Here is a 19,830-nt window from a genome sequence, read left to right as displayed (position 1 = left end):
CTTGTAGCTTCAATACTGCATGAGGAATAGCTAGTCCTGCACACTTGTCTCAAAAACTCTTTATACAGTTAATTTGGATCAATCCTTATATAAACTGCATAAACAATCTTGAAAGAAAAACTTGAACCCAGTATGTCCCCTTTCAGATGAGAGTGCTGGAGGGCCAACATTTATGCTTTCTCCCTCTGGCCCAATTAGTCTTCATTTCTTCACTCTGCAATGTCCTAGCTCCTTACCCAAAATTGTCCATGTCCTGGGAATCCCAAATTGTCAATGAGGCTTAATTTTCCTCAGCTGGAAATTCGGTGCAGATGTCTTACTTCAAGGGAAAAGATTTTAATGATCAGGCTGTTACAAAGATGCTACTTCTTTCATCACAAAACTGTTCATGATGCAATTAGAAGAGTCTAATCAGAAACACTTGAATACAGATCAACCCAGCAGAAATTCCTTTATTTAATAATTAATGCCTAGATACAATTGACAAAATACAGTGTCACTAGGAAATCAAAAGAATACATTTTACATGTATAATGGAGGAAATGTATTTTTCTGTTAAGCTTTAAAGTCAGCCCTAGTGAAGAGAGCCCGTAAAATTACAGAAGCAACACAGTAGCTACTAAATATCTTGTTGTCTTACTTACCCTCCAGTTCAAATACTTTTTACATACTTGTGTATGTGTGAGCATATGTTTGTGTCTAGACACATATACGAGGAGAATTCCTAACCACTGTATATAAGATTAAAAGAAAACAAAAAGTTTATAAGACAGAAAGTTACAAGAGATGCCTTTATGACTGAGGTTTAGTTTAACCTGAATAGAAATGGAGCTCTTCAAATTTTTTGACACAGTGGGTTCAGCATTGCGTCATTGTTTTTTAAAGTCAGACTGAAAACCAACATGGCATTCACTTCATATGTATATTTCCTATATAAAGGAATGCTCTTATTCAACACAGGTGAGAACAGCTCAAGAGTATTTTCAGTTTGAACTTTTTCCTCTTCAGAGTTTTGAGATGAAGAATACTAATATATTACTTTCAAAAAACCTACATGGTGTGAGGTAAACTGCAAATGGCTGGACTGATAAAAGAGATTGTTTTGATTAACAAACTAATCAGCTTTCCAATTTTTTGTTGTATTTTTGTCCATAGGCTGATTTAGTAAAGAGATAGCATTTGACTGCGAAACAAGGAGTTTCTGGTTTTATGCAGATCCTAAAGAAAAAGAATGCATGTTGTAATAATTGTTAAAAATTTCTAAAACTCTTCAATAGAATTGCACACCTAAATCATTTCACAAGCTACCAAAGCCAGAAGCAAAAGTCACTTTGAAGAATAGAGATTCCTGCTCTTCTGATCACATCATAGATTTCTAGCCCTAGATCTACATCAGTCATGGTCAAAACTGGAGCTGAATTCAGTGGAACCAGTATTTCATTCCTGATAACACCATTTGTTGTGTGACTTACATTTAGTGGGAATTCAGAAAAGATTCAAATTAAACATCAGATGCTAGCACAACGAGACAATACATTCGCTGCTTATGGTAACACTTGTCTAAGAAATGCCAGCCCGTTGTCTTGTGCTGACCAGAACCAGATCGTTACAAAGACATAACAAAGACAAACAATTGCTAGTAAATAGAAGCTTAAATCTAGTGAAACAACACAGCTATGGGGAGAAATCCAGAACTCATGGCCAGAAAGTGGAATCCAGAGTGGTGTGTTAGGGACCATGACTCCCAGTACAGTGCATGGGGAGAATTAGGCATTTTGGATATTGCCTAGAGACAATGAATGGGAAAAACGGATGATGAGACGGGTTGTAACTTCTCTCTCAAGAAGTAGGCACTTCAGCCCCAAGCAACTTTCTCCACCGGGCATTCAGACCACAAAATGCTTTCTAAAATTACTGTATTTTATTTGGCAAGGCTCACTTATTTCTTCTTGAAGGAGAAGAAAGAATAACCAGTTTCAGCAACAGCATACTGGAGTCAAAGCATTAGCTCATTCAGAGTTTACCTCCGTTTCATATTGAAAATGATTGTAATCCTGATCTCCTCATACCCCACCAGGTGTTCCACCATCAAACTATGGACAGCCTACCTTGTGAGTGCGGCCTTATAAATATGGCATTAGGTACTTAGGAACCTAGTGTACAAAACTATCACATATGTACTTTTTAACAGCTCTCTACAATGTTTCTGAGTGGATTTTTTTCCTTTTCTGGCAGAGTTCAGATCAGAAGAGTGGGTTGCAAAGACTGCCAATGCTGAGCAGATTCATGCTCATACAGCATTTTGTCCTGTGCATCTGAAAATGTAGGAAACATACGGCTCAGGATAGAACTGTGAATCTATGCAAATGAAAGAGAGTACAGTTCTATTGATTTTTACCTTGTGAAAGGTTTAATATGCATTAATAAATATAAAAATCTTTTGTATGCTCAGCTACAAAAATCCATAATTTATAGTAGGTTTTCTAATATATATTTTATTATAGCATATGTACAACAGACTGGCTTTCAAGACTAGCCTTAAAAGGCCTAAGCAACAGCATAGTTCATCTGTTACTTTTATAATGGACCATAAATGTTTCAGAAGAATGGTCTGGCGAGGGACTTCTTGACTCATGTTTTGCTCTGCAGGCTCTGAAAACAAAGAATGTGCATGTATTTAGCAATAAACTATACAGCTTTTGGTTTGAACTTTGGCTTAATTGAAATCAGTGGCAAAATTCCCCTCTTTTTATGATGAACACTGTGGTATAAAATAATTTCTTTCACTGTTATTAATGTACTGTTCTTTCTTCCATCCCCTGTATTCTTTAAATCTGAGTTTTATTTATATGCTGATATTCCTGTAAATGCAAACGTAAAGAGAAAGCCTCTGTTCCCATATATCCTTGACTTGACTTTTGCATTTTTCTGCATGATTCCTCTTTGATCTGCCTCTGAATTTAATAATGAAAATTGACTCAATATCCCTCTCACTATATATAGCTCCTGCTACATCATATTCTGTTACTTATCATCTGACAGTGTAAGTCTTGAAATCTGGCCATTTAATTTGGTCCAAGAAAATGTATCATTTAAGAAAAGGCCATGTTCATTTGCCTAAGTGAATGCACATTTCTGTTTTCTTACCAAGCATTGGTGTATGGGCAGTTTCTCATACTGTGTGTGTGGGAATGTTTACAGAATCCTATCAACAGAAATGGCATTTGGCAAGAATATTAACTACAATAGCAGCATTCACAGTTCAGTTTCTAAATATGTTATAATGCTGAATATTCTCATTTCCTTTCTGCATTACCTCTGCCTGCTGCAGAGCTAGGAAGGTAGCCTCGCAGAATTTTTGAATTCGGATTTCACCTTCCCCTGCCATGGGACAGGAAATGAAACCTCCTGAAGCCTGGGATCTCTGTATGAATGGAGGGCATTGTAAATACGCATCGTATTTCACTCCTTCCTGCTGACACCCGCAATGTCAGTTCTTTCCATCACCGAGGCATGCTGGACTGTTTTTAAAGACAATCATAGTGCCAACCTCTTAACTAAGTCAAAACATTTTATTTTATGCTTTTCCAATTTCCTAGAACCAATGATTAATATCCATATCAAATTACCTGATCTTTAGGAGAGTCAACAGGACTATTCCTAGGATGAGAACTATGCAGGAGGAATAGGCAATAACATAGACTGTTTCACCTATAGGTAAAAAAACAGAAAGCAGACATGAAACATTTCCTTCTTCAGTAATAAGAATCAGATCTGAATTGGAATGCATACATGTGTAAGCTAAATTAGCTATCAATTCTGACATTAATAATTAAAAGGAGGAAAAAAGACCTTGATTGTATGCCAATGGTAGGAATTACTCTTCCTTTAGCAGTTGATGCAAAATCATTTTCAGACTCCTTTTTGTAAATTCCAGCTCCAATAGCACTTCATATGTGTAGAGCTACCTTTTACTCTTCTCCAGGGGAATAACTTGTTACTCTGATTTGTGTTTTGGAGTATTATCCCCATTGATTTTAAGGTATTAATTTTATTCTGTGTATCAGAGGAGACCTGGCTCTTACTTACCTGCTAGACCTCTTTTATTTTTTCACGTATTACCATAATTGCAGTGTGCAATAATACTTGATCTAGAATCAAATTAATGTAAAATGGGATCTAACACCATGTTTCTGGGCTCTGTGCCCATGGAGTTTCCTCTTCGGCTTCTCACCAAAAAGTCACTTAGGCAGCTTATATGCTAAAAATTCCAACTCTTGAAAAACTGGGCGTTGTTTCAGCTTTGGTTTTCCAAATGAGAAGAAACTTATTTTTCCTGGAGAAATGAATCTGTCAGTTTTGATCAAATATTCTAAAGGAAAAGTTTCAGTTGAGAATGTAATGTAAGCCCTGAACCTGGGATGGCGAGGTTAGACGACTTGATGAGAGGACTCAAATCCAGAGCCACAAGCATAAAACATGAGAGCTTTCTGTTACTTTCCTGTTGCCTTGATTCTGTCACATTTACACAATTATGTAAGTTTTGTTTATATAGAAACTAAAATGCAGAGGGCCTTTTAGCTGTTCCCAAGCTGCTCCACTTTATGTAGTCAGTGAAACATTCACTGAGAGATGGAGTCCTGGCCCCATCACTGGGCCACTTACCTGGGCTGTGAGAAAGTCAAACTCTGTTCCCTGAATCAGTTACCAGATTTTATATGTTGTGTGTGTTTGTGTCTATGCACACACAGACTCTAAATGACATATTTCTGTATGCACTATATATAAGCAACAGATGTAGCGTATAGTGTAATACAAACACAGGCAGTATGGATACTGGAGCAGCTCCAGTAAGAGACTGTGGATATATATTCCCCTATACAACAAGGCAAGCAATGGGCAAGAACTGAGTAGGCCATTGGACTTGCCTGGTGTTTATTGCAGGATGATACTCATTTTTTTTCTCAAAAAGCTATCTGAAAGTCAAGCTTTCCAGTAAAAGAAAAAGGAAAGCAATGTTTGAACCATCACAAGTTGCATGGAATGAACATGATTACACTTAATGCAGCAAGCTACTGAAAAACATTTAATGGGGTGAATTTTTGAAGAGGGGTGATGTCGCTCTTGTTATCAGTGCAGGACTGCTAACATTGTATGTTAAAAAATAGATCCTCAGTTCGACCTCCTCGCAAGTTACAACATTTCTTTAAGATGATGGGTTTTAGGAAAATAATAACTTTTAGGCTTTTTCTTTTTTTTTCCAGTTTTGAATCTTTATTGTACACTCAGTTTTTAAAACTTTCTACAGCTGCAGGGGCACATGTAAGGGTAAAAGTTTCCTACTTTTTTAAGTGGAAAGTGAGGTTCACACAGTTAAGGCAAATGGAAGTTTTTAAAGTACATCACTTACCACAAAACTAGGAAAATTATTAGGAGCAACAGTTATGGATGGTTAAAATGGACTAATATAATTTTACCAAAATATTGCAATATTCTCCTTTAAAAAGTTGAAAAAATATTTCATTTTTATAAAACAAAACACTCTGAAATCATAGAATCATAGAATACTAGGTTGGAAGGGACCACAGGGATCACCTAGTCCAAGCTGTCTCAGCAAAAGCACAGTCTAGACAAGATGACCCAGCATCCCTGTCCAGCTGAATCTTAAGCGTTCAATGTTGGGAAATCCACCACTTCCTTGGGAAGATTATTCCAATAGCTGATTGTTCTCATAAATTAAAAATTTCCCTCTTGTGTCCAATAAGAATCTCTCCAGGAACAACTTGCAACCATTACCCCTCACCTTTTCCATGTAAAAAGGAAAAGCTTTGCAGCCACCCTTTAAATACTAAACATGGTGATGAGGTCTCCCCTAAGCTTTCTTGTCTCAAGGTTGAACAAGCCCAGTTGTTTCAGCCCTTCCTCATATAACGTCTTCCCAGTCCTTTGATCCTCTTTGTGGCCCTTCTTCAGACCCTCCCCAGTCTGTTCACATCTTTTTTGCACAGCAGGCACCAAACCGAACACAGTATTCCAGCTGTGGCCTGACGAGCACTGAGTACAGTGGGATAATGACTTTGTCTCTGCTGGTGATGCCCTTGTTAATGCAGCCCAGCATCTGTTGGCTTTCTTTGCCACAGCAACACACTCCTCACTCATATTGAGCCCGTTGTCCACCAGGACTCCCAGGTCCCTTTCCACAGAGCTACTCCCCAGGCAGGTAGATCCCAACCTGTGCTGCAATACTGGATTAAGTTTTCCCAGGTGCAAGACCTTACACTTGTCCTTATTGAACTTGATGAAGTACTTGGTAGCCGACTCTTCCAGGCTATCCAGGTCACCCTGCAGGGTGGCTTTCCCTCCTGTCCACTTACTCAGTTTGGTGTCAACAGTAAACTTTATCAGGACACACTAGATCCCATCCTCCAGATCTCTTATGAAGATGTTAAACATCATTGGGACCAGTATCAATCCCTGGAGAACCCCACTCATGACAGGTTGCTAGTTTGAAAAAGAGCCATTTACCCCCACTCTCTGGATATGGCTTGTCAGCCCACCCACCATAGAGACCACTTGTGTAGACCATAAAGTATCAGTTACCCTAGGGGAAGGCTGTGGGAAACCATATCAAAATGATCAAATGAAATCAATATATTCTACTTATTGTCTAAACTTTATAAAATGCTATGTTTTTAGTGAAGTAACTGCTGATAGAAGATGTTGATTATAGCATTTTCAGTTCTATGGGGAATACAAGAACGATGTTAATGATGAGATCATGCTAGAAGCCATATATTTTATCCTGCCTTCTGAGGAGCAAGGGAATTGGTAAGGCTAGGAGAGGGCACAATCTTGTGGCTGAAGAGCTAATTTTTCACTTCATGTATTCTTTGTGGTTTGACTACTTGAACCTTCTTGTTCATCTTCCCTTAAAAATGTTATTGGGGTGTGTGTTTCTTGATAGACACTCTGTTCTTCTTTAAAAATCTGAAGGAATATTTTATATAAATTTTCCCTATTAATCTACATCCAACCAGTTCTTGAAACGTGAAATAGCACTAGGGGCATTAAGAAGTATAGATATGAAATTTTATCTCTGTTTATCCCAAATTCTGTGTACCAGAATCTACATTTAAATTCCTGTATGACATACCAGCTGTATTATCTTGTTTTGGTCTCTGTATACATGGTATTGATCATCTGAACAAGATCTAAATAACAATGAGTTAAGGCTTAAAAAAACAGTGCTCTAAGCAAATAATAAATACATTGACTGAAATTGGGCACATTTGTAGTTATGGATCTGTAAACAACCTTAGTGCTCACGCTGTGTGCCCATTCACAGTTCACTGAAGAGCAGACAAATCTGTCACAAGAATTAAAACCATGATTAAAAGTTAGGGTACTTTCCTATTCTTGGCAGAAATGGTAAAACATGTCGTGTATGTAACACACCTATGCCATTACTCTTCTAAGAAACAGCTGTTTCAGTACCTCAACTGGCTGAGCTGCAGAACAGCAAATGTAGTTTGGGTTCTCTGACTAGATAGAGAAAACTATACAAGCTTCTACATGTACCATGGAGAAATAAAGGCACATGCAGTGTCTGAAGACTTATAATAAGAGGTGGACAAAATAAGCTGTTTTCAGCTCGGTCCTGCAGAGACTGAATCAACACAAGTGGACAGCAGTCATTTCCACTGTAACGGGAAGGGTTGTGAGACACTAGGTGGGCTGCTCTGTCCTGTGGACATGGCCTATTGTGGTGAGAAGCTCATGAACCTCTTTGCCTCAGGACAGGTCTACAGAAGGGCCATCTCAGCTGCATGATGCATGTCTTGTCCTTTCTAGGACAGGCTGCAAATCTCAAGGACACAATGGCTGTGTCTGCATGGATCACTGAAGCTGGAGCTGTCTGTGTAGATACATGGACATTTCCAGTGAAGAAGTTTGGTAGAGGATAGCTCAGCAGCTGGAACAATTAGTAGGATTAAACTCTCGTGTAAGTCTACCTGCTTATGTATACCTAGTGAAATGCCTGTGAATGGTCATTGCACAGACTAATTCTGGCTGGGGCTCAGAGGTTTCTTGGCTATCCTCATCTTGTCACAAGCTTTTTTCTGCATTTATAAATCAATCAGATTGACAATGTTTCATATCTTACAAATTAAAGTTGCTGGAGCTGAACTAATCTCAGTTCCCACAGCAGCTGGTATAATTATAGATAAACCCTGCCAATTACTTGTTTATCTATATTCTCAACACAGCAAAACACCTCAGTAGGAAATACGTGGTAACTCTACAATTTAAGATGAAATGAGATTAATTTCAACCGTTTTGGGTCAAGCCCCATTTTTTATATCTCACAAGAACAGGATAAGAGTTCCATATTTCTAGCTTTGTCTTCCATCCAAAAAATGCTTTAGCTCCAAAGCTCTATGCTTATGAAAGTAAATGCTTATCTTCACACATGAATCATTTTTCAAATTAAAGTGTGGGAAGCAATCTTTTAAATTATGTGGATCTGTAAAATCATTGAGAGAATTTGCATAAGATAAAGTCAAAACCAAGCTGAAAATGCATAACGAGGTAGGCAATAACATTTTTGGTTTGGAGAATTTTTGTTTGATTTAGCAGTTTTTGATCCTTTTTCCAAAATGACATAAAATTCTGGCCCCATCTGAGCTCACAGCAAAACTCTCATTAACTTTTATATGGTTAAGACTCTGTCCACATCACATCTTGTTACCAGGGATATAACAGACCACAGATAACCGGATTGTCCTGTACCCTCAGGGGTATGTGGATGACTGTAAATCCAGTCAAGATTTTTAAACAATCCTGTTGTCGCACCAAACCTGTCATAGTATTCTTCCAACCGAACAGGGTTATATTTCTTTTCAAATATATAGGAATATGTTTATATATGTTTAGATTTATTATTTATTATGAAAGACACCTTTTACTAAAACTAATCTTACCCAATTATTTGCAATGCCACTGAATAGGAAGGAGAAATATTACTGTTTTTTGCACAGTAAATGTTTTTTTAATTATTAAATTAAGAAATGCTGAAGAAATACAGAGTTTCTTCAGAGCGTGTTCATCTGTAGATGATCATTAGTGAACAGTGGTGAAAGACATCCTTGTATCTTTCAATGACATGCTAACTAAAGGATACTCCTGGGATTCTGATGCAGGGACAAGATATGGGCAAATTGTATCTTCTGATTTCTAAGCAGAAAACAGCTAGGAAACAAATAACTTAAAACATCTCCACACACACACACAAGGCCATATTTGACAACTTAACTGTTTTGTCTCTGCACCCTGGAATCCTTCTTGGGATTTGATTTCAGTAAAGATAAATATTTTGTAAAGATGATAACTCCCTTTGCAACCTCAGTAATGCACATTTACTAGCGTATGAATCTAGGATACTGTGTTAGATTTTTGGCAGTGGAATTTATGAAAAAATTTTGCAGTATGGTTTTTATCATCAGGTAGATGTTCTGAATCAGATTCTTCTCCTTAATCTGGCTTCCTATGAGACATTTATATCTTAGGGAGTTCCCAGCTAGTGTACAAGACAGCTCGAATAGAAGGAATATTTTATTGTATGGTTTAGGCTGGTCAGCATTCTTTTTATTTTTCTAAGGCCATCCAAAATTCTGTTAAGAGTTCAAGGACAGGTTTTTGGAAAGTATTCAGACTTCAATGGGAACAGAATTAACAGGGTGCAGGCTGCTTTTTGCAAACATTTATCTGAATCTCTGAGAGAAATGTATAATACATTTTACCCACTTGAAGGGTCTGCAGTTAGAACTAGTCACAAGGGTGAAATATCTCATATTTTACATTTTCCCACTTAGAGCAGGACTTCTTGTATTGTAACTTGCATTATTTAACCACAAGAGTCTGGTTCCCACTAGAGGTTCATTCTCTCCCTGTTCTTAGCAAATGGAAGCCAACACTTCCAGCAAAGGCAGCCTGACAAAGGGCGATTAATACTACTAAGAGGGTCCCTGACTTTCTTCTTTGGCTACAGAGAGCACTTGGATGACATGCATGATTCTTAAGTAATTTTAATGCTAAAATTACACCTGAATGTTTAATTATCCACATACAGATCTCAGGAATCCCATTCCCATGAATCTAATCTTATGCTTTCCAGGTTGCCTACTTCAACAATAGTGGAAGGATTGAGATCACAGAAGTCCCTTCACTTTGTATTGCATGTATAGTTTGAATTATTTTTTCACTGTTAAAGGTGTTCACCATGGACAGTTCTGGGAACTAATTTGTAGTAATGTCTGAAGTATTGTAATCTGTACCTCTCAAGGTAAAACAGGTCATTCTCATTAGAGTCGATATTTGTGCATTAAGCTCTTTAGTGTTCTCACTCTGTAATTGGGTCTTTCAAAAGGAAAAAGAAAATTAATATTATTTAAACCATGAGAGAATGTGTATATTAATTCAATATCCTTTAGCTTTATGTCACTTCATTGCTTACTGTAAATGCATGGTAATAAAAACAGACATAGCTGTTCAGCCCTTGGAATATGATGATCTGAAATTGCGTCTCCTTCTGTTGCATGAGAAGGTGGAGTCTGTTGCAGTGTAACACAAACCCCTTCTCAGACCACTTACTGTGGCTTCATTGTTGTAACTACTATGGCACAAAAAGTCGAGATAGGAGAGAAGTAGGTGTGACATCAAAGCTAATAATTTGTATTACACATTATGACTACTACTCTCTAATTATTGTATGGAGAATCAGGTTCTGGTGGGTTTAATAGCTTCATTTTCCCAAATTATAATAAAGTGATTGTGAGACATCTATCTCAAAACCACTTATCAGAGAAGTTGGTTCAGTGTCATTATGTTTATTTTGTGGTTATATAAACTAAACCAAAAAGGTAGAGAGATTATTCCACATTCTGTTGAATAAGAGACCAACAGGTAGTGCTTGCTTGCCTGAACCCACCCAAGGGACCCAAACTTTAGTCTTCCCTATCATACACAAGGGAAATTTCAAGAGTACTTCTATTAAAATTATGGAGTGGCTTGCCCAGACTCACCATTAATTGAAGAAGAATGGAGCTGTGCTCTAGAAAGCTTTTCTTCTGGTACTTCTGTATTTACCCAATGAAAATCTTTCTTCGTAATGGAAATTTGACCTGAATATTGGAAACAAAATATCTATTCAAAATACTATTTCAAAATAATAATTTCAGTGAATAATGCTGTTTGGTGTTTTGATAAGAATTTATAAAGGCAGCTATTTAAAAATACTGTTTACCGATAGTTGATGAACAAAGTGAATGAGTGAATAACAAACATAACTTTTTACTTTCTGTCCCTGACATTTTTGCTTATTCCATTGTGACACTTATCTGACATTGGCACTGATCCACACTGTGCTTCTGTCTCATATAGCAGCCAGTTACTCACAGTTCTTGCCTTTTACTGAGTCAGTCTGCAGCAATCTTTAATCCTGTAAGCACAGCCCCAAAAGCAAACACTTGTAGCAAGGCAGTGCCATACAAGAGTAGGAAGATGGGATGGTGTAAACACCACTTGTGGGTCTGTTCACACCAGTTCTAATGGTATTTAACACTGTGCCTTACAATCAAGCTCATAATCATCTCTCTTTTCAGTTTAGCTGCGTCACAGCTAGGTAGGAAAAAACAAAAGTTAAGATTCACAAGATTCTGCAAATATTCTGTAGAGAAGATGCCAATCCTTTGCTCAGCCAGAAGCTTTGGATCCCCAAATAGTTTTTGTTTAGTTAGCATGAATTCATTGCACTACAGAGGTGAGCATGCTTCTGTTCTTCAATCCCACCTAGGTTAGGGAATTTTCCATCAGAAAAAAACAAACCCAAACCAAAAATACAACAAAACAACAACACAACACCACCACCAAAAACCGACCAACCAAAGCAAAACAAAAAAACCCAAAACCAAACTAAACCAACCAACCAAAAGCCACAAAACAAACAAACAAGCAAACAAACTCAATTAAAAAACAAACCAAACCAAACCAAAAACAGCCAACCAAAAAACAACAACTGCAACCAACCAAAAATAAACCACAACAATATTTTATCCTGCGACTGCTTCAGGGAATGGCAAAAGCTCATGAACAATTATTTAATTATTTTGATATGAGGGTCATCTTTTTCTTTGTAGCTCTAAGCATAACTAACGCAATGATGTGATCGCTCATTTGGATCATTAAATGCAGCCATAAAACAAGCAAACAAATAAATAACATTCAGCAGCAAAATCGCTGCCAGTATTCTCAAATCTATATATGTATTTAGCTCTCCCAAGCTAGGCTGAGAACATATTTAATTACATACAGAAGATGGCTGGTGTAGGATATGAGGCACTAGGAAGCAGTTTATCCTAAGAGGATTTATATAGCAAGATAGCTGGTGTGATAGATCAAAGATGTGAGGTGAAGTGGGTACTTTGCTCTTTGATCTGGTCCATGGACCAGATGCCTGGATGTAGCTGAAGTGTTGCAGAGGCAGCAGATGAACCTTCAGGTTTAGTTTTTGGCTGCAGGAGTCCAGGAGCCACCCTGTGATGTGGAACTACCATTTTGATGTGACCCACAGGACAATAAGCGGGGACAAACACAGGATTTGCTTTGAAGGCACACTCCTGATTTAGACTAAAACATTAATATTTGCTCCCATATTGCCATTCATTGCACTAACAAATCCCTCTTAAACAAAGACTTGGCAAGGACATTTATATTTAACAAAAATAAGTAATCATTTACACGTGAAAGGATTTACTGGTTTGGGAAAGTTCCTACATTTAATCTGAGTTAACCTCAGTGTTTTTACTGAAGGGCAAAACTTGAAGCCTCCATTTACAGCAGCTTTTTATTTGATAGGTTCTATTGAAATCATTGAAGTTGTTTTCTGTGGAATGAAGTCTGTTGTTAAATGTGTATAAACTATACTAATATTTAGACTCCAAGAAGAGAAGAAAGAAAAAGCAGTACGTCATATTATTTGTAAAAATAGTGTATTAAAATATAACATTAAGCCAATGAAAGGAAGGCTTTGGACTTTTTTAATCTGCATAACGTTATGGATTCTAGAAATTATTATTTTATTGTTATTCCAACATATTCATATAATGAGACATGTAGGCAACTGTATTGATTCACTACTCATATAAAATATTTCCCAAAACCAAGGGAAAAAGTGTGCATGTGATTTGTATTTTTATTTGGATCTTGCTTAAATCAGTCATAGCAAAGTAAACATTTAGTGTAAATCAGCATTTTAATACTCTGTAAAACTAATTCTTCTTTAAAGTTTTATGTGTTACTCACGTAATTCACTGAAGCAAGATTTGCTGTGAAGCATGTGATGGAAGAGCTTGCACAAAGCCTGCTCCATGTGAGGTAAGTTCTGGCAGGTGCACTCCACACGCAGCATCGTGCCCCAGTTGCTAATGAAGGCGGCTTTGCAATCAGCATTTGCAGAACATGGCATGTCATCCTTGATTAAAGTTTCAAGACAAGCTTCATCATCGTAGCATTTTTTTGTCACATGTCTCCAACACTTTGACTGAAAAGCTGTGTATTTTTTCCTGGTGGGAAGCGGGGCGGGGGGGGGGGGGGAAGTATACAATGATAGGTTCTCTTCCAACCAGAATGATTCTATGATTCTATGACAGTTTAAAAACTCTGCGATTTCACAGAAAGTCATTTAAGGATCACAATGAAAAGACAGTGTATTCCCAAGGCAACATTTAAGCTTTAAAAATCACAAAATTCCATGATAGCTGGCCTAAATGCCAATCTGATTTGCACCCAATTGGTTTTAGTGAAATCTGGAAAATCATAATTTGTGGAAAAACCTGTTTTTACTTAGGAACTTTTTGAGAAAAAGCAACTGTACTTGTGTTTGACATCTTCATAGATGCAGGTGCTCTTCTAATCAGTGCCCATGGAGATTTTCCTAGGGTCCAGCAAAAATCAGCATGAATACCAACTGTCTCAGATCCTCACAGAAGAAATGCAGATAGAGGAATTAGTCTACTCATCACAATGAAACCAAAACACGTGCCATTCTAGTGGATCAGTTTGTTGGGCAGTGTGAATGAAGGAGGACTATTGAATTTATTTTACATAAAGTAATCTATATCCAATCCATATCCAATGCCAACACCTCCTTCCCCCAAATGCTAACAAAATACAAAATGTCCACAGCTCAGGGAAAACTTGAAGTAATTCATCTGACCTTAAAGATTAATTGATAGCAGAGATAAGAGAATAATTAACTTGTTTCCTAGCTCAATAATCTCAAATTATTTCCGTTTATTTGCTCTTAGGATAGAAAAACATGTCCTTTAATGCACTATGTATGACAATAGTAAACATCTATTAAAAGTTAACCAAGATACTGTAGATATTAATTAGAAACCAATCTATCATTATATTAAATGTTAGGGGATGATAAAGCTAAAGTGTTGTTGTATATTGTACATTACTTATTAAGACATTGTTTCCTTCATCATAAAATTAGGTTATTAATTTACTATTGATATTGCGTGGCTGTAACAAGCAAGTCACATGTAAAAACATGGACTGTTACAACATCAGCCAGGACATTATTGTAAATATTTTCATTACACAAGCAAAGGTTTTGAAGCAGATGCCACCTCTGTGCTAATGGAATTATTTTTATCCACCTCCTGATTTATAGATATGGCTAGCCACAATTCACAAACTAATTTTGCTAATTACATCCAGTTATTGTCAGTACTAGGAAACATTAATGGTCCCAAAATAATGGGTAATTCAGCAAGTCTCCATTATGATATTACATGTGTACACATGCACATGCACAGACATACGTTTGTAGCCCAATTCTTCTTGACACAAAAAGGGGCAATTCTCACTGACGTCAATCTGAAGAGCCTGCACAGACCTGAAAGCATCTGTTGACCTCCTGGTTTGTTGACTGATGGTTAATTTGAGCACAGCTTTAAGGTAAAATTCAGGTCTAATCCACAAGGGAACTGGCAACTACACTGAAAACCAAAGTGAACCCATTGACCATTACAAATGGTGGCAATTAGGTAGAACTACGAACATGGGTTGATCTTGTTGTGTGTTTTCTAAAATAAAATAAAATCTGAAAACTCTGTTATTCTTCATGTGTCTGGTGGTCTGCGCATGTTTCAGGGCAGCTTTTTTCAAGTATCAGTATGCTTGAGATTAAAAGAATGAGAAGACAATTTTCTGAATGGGCCAAGTTGGCTGTACGGCCATTGGGTACAAAGGGTCAGACTACAGTGGAAGAGGTAATTACTTAAACCAAACAAACTTTGTCCGGTCTGCTGCACAATTTGTGCAAACTGCTAGAGGGCAAAGGTGCAGACTGGCAGGTGTTATCTGAAGAAAATGGTAATGAAAAAAGGCAACAGCATAGTTTGTTCAGAGGAAGTTGTGTCAAGTGTCATGAAACAGGGAGAAGAAAAGCCCACACTAGATTCCAGACTTTTTTGAAAATTAACCTTTTCAGTATATTTGTGGAATTACTTGTGCAGTTAGCACAGTTGATGCAGACATCTGTGAAAATGTCAAACAAAAGTGATGATATACAGTGGATACAGTGAGAAAAGAAATTGTAGATGAGCTATATGGCATATATTTTATATAAATTGTTTGATCAAATCATTATTCAAAAGCACATTACTGGACAAAATCTTTCTTCTACTTACCTGCACAATTCATTCTCTTTACACACATGGATTACATTCAGACATGATGGGGGCGGAACTGCAGTAACTGCACAGGGCTTGCCATGAAGAAGTTCTTTGGCTCTGTAGCAGGATTCATCAGGCTGGATACAATCACAAAATGCCATCATTTGGGCAACTTCAAAGGGCATGTTTTGATAGAAGAACCTTATGGCTGCTTGACATTCTTCCATGTTGCACTTCTTATTTACTGAGCAAACCTTAAGGTACAGGGACAACTGTTTGTTACATACTTCATCTTCAACACACTCCTTGTTCACATCCAAACAGGTTCTGTTTGCTGTGTATGCTAAAAAGAACAAGAGTTTTTAAAATGAAATCACAAGAAAACCTTTTTCAAGTGATGACTAGTAGTCATCCTGCCTGCAACATTCCCATTAGAAACAAGTTTGACTTCCAAAACTTCTGATTCATCTCTGCCAGCATTGCCTCTTTTAAGCCCATTGTATGATCATCGTACTTCTCCCTTAAACAGCTTGGCCCTCATAAACAACCCTCCTGCAAGTTTCTGCCTCTGACAAATCAGTGAGTGAAAACTGGCAAGATGGAAGTTTCGTCAAAGAGCGTGATAGTTTCTGGGAACTAGTGGCTACCCGAAGCTGTTGAAATCTCCAGCATGCACTCTTATGCTAGGCTACATAATAAGTGATAGAGAAGATAATAAAATGTGATTTCTGTGCTTTTGAAGCTAGTTTAAGTATTTCTAACCTATGCTAGAAGCCTTCCAAAAAGATTTAGATAATTCTGACCCTAAAATGTTTACGGGATAGGATTTGCCTCTCTAAATTTAACAGGATCAGTACTGTTAACTGACATTTTGGATTCTTATCTGCCCAATAGCTTGACTGAAAATATGTTGGATCCATTGACTCCCTGCTCTTCAGTAAATTGAATAAAATGTATTCATTTTAATCTCCTGATACATTGTTCACTATCTGAAAACAGATAAAACCAGAGCTAAAACCAGTTATTAGGATTCATAAGTAAATTTAGACTTACCTTGTTTGGACAGAGAAGATAAACGCCATTGTAATCTTGCTTCCTTACTAATGTTGTCTGGAACAAAAAGATATGGACATGGACATGTTATAAATCATGTCTTAGCTTCGTTTTTAACTTTAAAGTATTGGCTGTGTTGCTGGCATAGTGCCATTAGTGAAAACCAGCCAACCACCCAACCAAACAACCAAAAAACAAACAAAAACAACCAACCAACCAAACAAACAAACAAATGAACAAACAAAACATCAACAACAATAAAAAAATAGCTTGACCGAATAGGACCTGTCAGCTTGTTAACAAACTCTAAAATCACTGTTACATATATTCATAAGTTTCAGGGTGAAAGCACAGTTTATCAGTGGCTGCTGATAAAATTATCTACATAATTACAAATCCTCTGAGCTCAAAAAGAATTTTTAGAGCTGCTTAGCAGAGTATAGTCAGATTTCTTGTGAATAAATAAAGGCCAGATGCCCTAATGTGTTCATCAGTGCACCCAGTTTTCAAGCTCAACTAACTGCTTGTTATGCTCTAAAGTCAAGACAAACAGACAATTCTTGCTATTAGGAAATCGTTGTTATTGGTCTTACATTGTTTCTAGTTATAGTGTCATACTGAAAGGGACTGATTTGGGTCAGATTGTATCAAATAAACACAGTAAAGGACGACAGTATTTGCAGTCAGGCTATCATTTTACTGTCAGATTATTCATTTGCATCTAAATAAACCTCTTAAAACTATCCTGTTGCCAATGTTTAACTGCAAATAATTAAGAAAACCTTTTTCATAGACCTGTGCACATTACTGTCACATACAAAAGCATTCAGACTGCTGGAATACCACTAACCTGTGTCAGTGTCCTGATTTGTCTCATCATCAACATCGTCATCATTGTCACCATCATCATAATTTTCAGTAGCTGCTGAAGCTACATTCTCTTGAGAGTATTGTAAACAAGGATTGTTAAATATTCCCTTCCATATTTTAATGCATCTCATTTGAAGTGGCTCTGGGCACTTGCACTCTCCCAGCACTGTTTTCCTCAGTTCTTTCCACGCTGATGAACACTCCTGGTTGACCATCGGGAACCTGCATTTTGCAGTGTCAGCCTGGCACGCTTGCTGGAAGCTCTTATACATGAGAAAACAGTAAGGGTCCTCCTGACAGCGTTGCTGTGCAATACTGCAGTCATTTCCTAATTCTTCTGGGTGTCTTTGGTCTTCAGGGTTTCTGTGTTTCCTAAAACTCAGTCCAGTATCTGATCTTGAGGAAGTTTCCAAATACTCTGTACAATTAGTTATAAACAGAGATATAAATCAAATGGAACAGGTAACATCACTGCTCAGCTCAAAAGAAACTCAGTAAAAGCATAATTGTCTTAATGCAACAAAATGAATGAAAGTCCTAGTTTCATTCTGAGATGTATTTAAATGCATGATAATTTCAGATTCTTGCAAACTAATGAATCTTCATCATGCTTACTGTGTCCTGGTAGCTACGTAATACAGTCTACTTTAACAATTCAGCTGCTGACAGTAATATGAGAAACCCTCACTAAAATTACTGTATAAAGGGATTAATCTCACATAATTTTAACTACCTACATATTGGACATATCATGGATTATTATCTTAATTCACTGCGTAATTTGTAAAGAGAGAATGGCAATTCCTGACCGGTTCATTCATTACCTAAAATAATAATTTAAGACAGACAGGGAGAATTACTCCTGAATGTATCTAGGAACACCATAAGATATCATCACCTATACTAGTATAACTCCATGCAGAAGTTTTGCTACACTGGTGAGAAATGTAATGTCAATCAACAAAAAATATACAATTACTTCGTTTTGTTAGAAGCAAAAGCAACTATTCCAATGATATCAACATCAGGTTTTAGATAACCCACTCTTCTTGTTTGAGGCAAGGAATAATGAATCAGGATGCTATTATTTCCTCTGCAATAAAGCTTTATATTCCCCTACCATAAATGTACACTGACTGATGTCATCAGGTAGTGATGGATCAGAACTGGGAATCAACCTTGGGGCTCACTTTCCAGACTCTCATTCACTGGCTGATTTCACCTTTCTTATGTCAGCTTTGCTAGTCATTACTCCAGAAGACAGAAACTGCAAGCCTTTCATGCATGGAGTAGTTCTCAATTATAGAAATAGGTTTTCTGAAGGGAAAAGAATTCTCAGGATAATAAAAAATAAATTTAAAGGAGCTGGGCCCATTGATTACAACAGAATTATAAAAAGGATGCACTTTACATATAAAGTACAGCTTTACAAAGACAGGAACTGTGTTTCCCCACACCCCGTAACCTCTCCTAGATGTAGTAAAGATGCTCCTGTAACACAGTGTGACACAACCGCCTAACTGCGCATCCCCATTCACAAAGTGGCTGGATGTGGCTCTCTATACACAACATAGATCCAGTGGTGCTCAAGCTTCCTTGGGCAATAAGTAGCCACCAACATGCATTATATTTTCACTCTTGCTTGCCACTGGATTGAGCAAGCATTTTAGAAACATTTGAATTTCTTACACACATTTTATTGGTTTTGTTTATTTTGAAGCAGATATGACATTGCTTTTGTATGTGTGTTGCTGTGTGAATATAATAGAAGAGACAAAACTAATTATCAGATTTGAGAAATATGCAAAGAAATTTCAATCCAGTTAAAATGAGTGTTACAAAGTTACGTATTCCCTTTTGCTCTTCATAATTGGAACTTTTTGTTTAGTTACCTTTATTAATGCTGCACTGTTTACCAAGCAAAGTCGTGATGCTACAGAAATCATCTGCAGTGCAGAGACAGTTTTTAAATTCTGGGTATTCATCAGCCAGGACCTGGATGATTCTATTACATCCAATAGCGTCTTCTGCCTTGCATCTATTACCTAGAACTCAACATTAAAATTATAATGTTGTTAATGTTTATGAATGCTTAAGGGATATGATTACATAAAACAATTGAAGCAAAAAATAATGTTTTGCCAAGAATAGATGTTTCGAACCT

The 19,830-nt window shown here is 37.1% G+C and overlaps 1 protein-coding gene across 3 annotated transcripts in view; it reads right to left on the bottom strand.

Moving 5' to 3' along the window:
* Positions 1 to 426: 426 nt before the first annotated feature.
* The window catches only part of GFRAL (GDNF family receptor alpha like), a 30,247-nt gene continuing 10,843 nt past the window's right edge, over positions 427 to 19,830 (bottom strand). The window contains exons 3-10 of one of the 3 annotated variants that reach the window (XM_065056122.1): positions 19,559 to 19,717; positions 17,647 to 18,084; positions 16,797 to 16,853; positions 15,759 to 16,086; positions 13,360 to 13,619; positions 11,082 to 11,180; positions 3,630 to 3,711; positions 427 to 2,315 (exon numbers count right to left, since the gene is read on the bottom strand). In XM_065056122.1, coding sequence (XP_064912194.1) covers positions 2,291 to 2,315; positions 3,630 to 3,711; positions 11,082 to 11,180; positions 13,360 to 13,619; positions 15,759 to 16,086; positions 16,797 to 16,853; positions 17,647 to 18,084; positions 19,559 to 19,717 — 1,448 coding nt within the window. In that variant the 3' untranslated portion in view covers positions 427 to 2,290. Of the gene's footprint in view, positions 2,653 to 3,629; positions 3,712 to 11,081; positions 11,181 to 13,359; positions 13,620 to 15,758; positions 16,087 to 16,796; positions 16,854 to 17,646; positions 18,085 to 19,558; positions 19,718 to 19,830 lie in introns of all 3 variants that reach the window. The other 2 variants (XM_065056121.1, XM_065056120.1) reach the window with 2 other exon arrangements.

The sequence above is a fragment of the Columba livia genome, chromosome 3 (assembly GCF_036013475.1).
Source record: "Columba livia isolate bColLiv1 breed racing homer chromosome 3, bColLiv1.pat.W.v2, whole genome shotgun sequence".
In the NCBI taxonomy this organism is placed as follows: domain Eukaryota; kingdom Metazoa; phylum Chordata; class Aves; order Columbiformes; family Columbidae; genus Columba; species Columba livia.
Note: the sequence above shows the minus strand (reverse complement) of the source record. Positions and strands in the feature narration are given on the sequence as shown.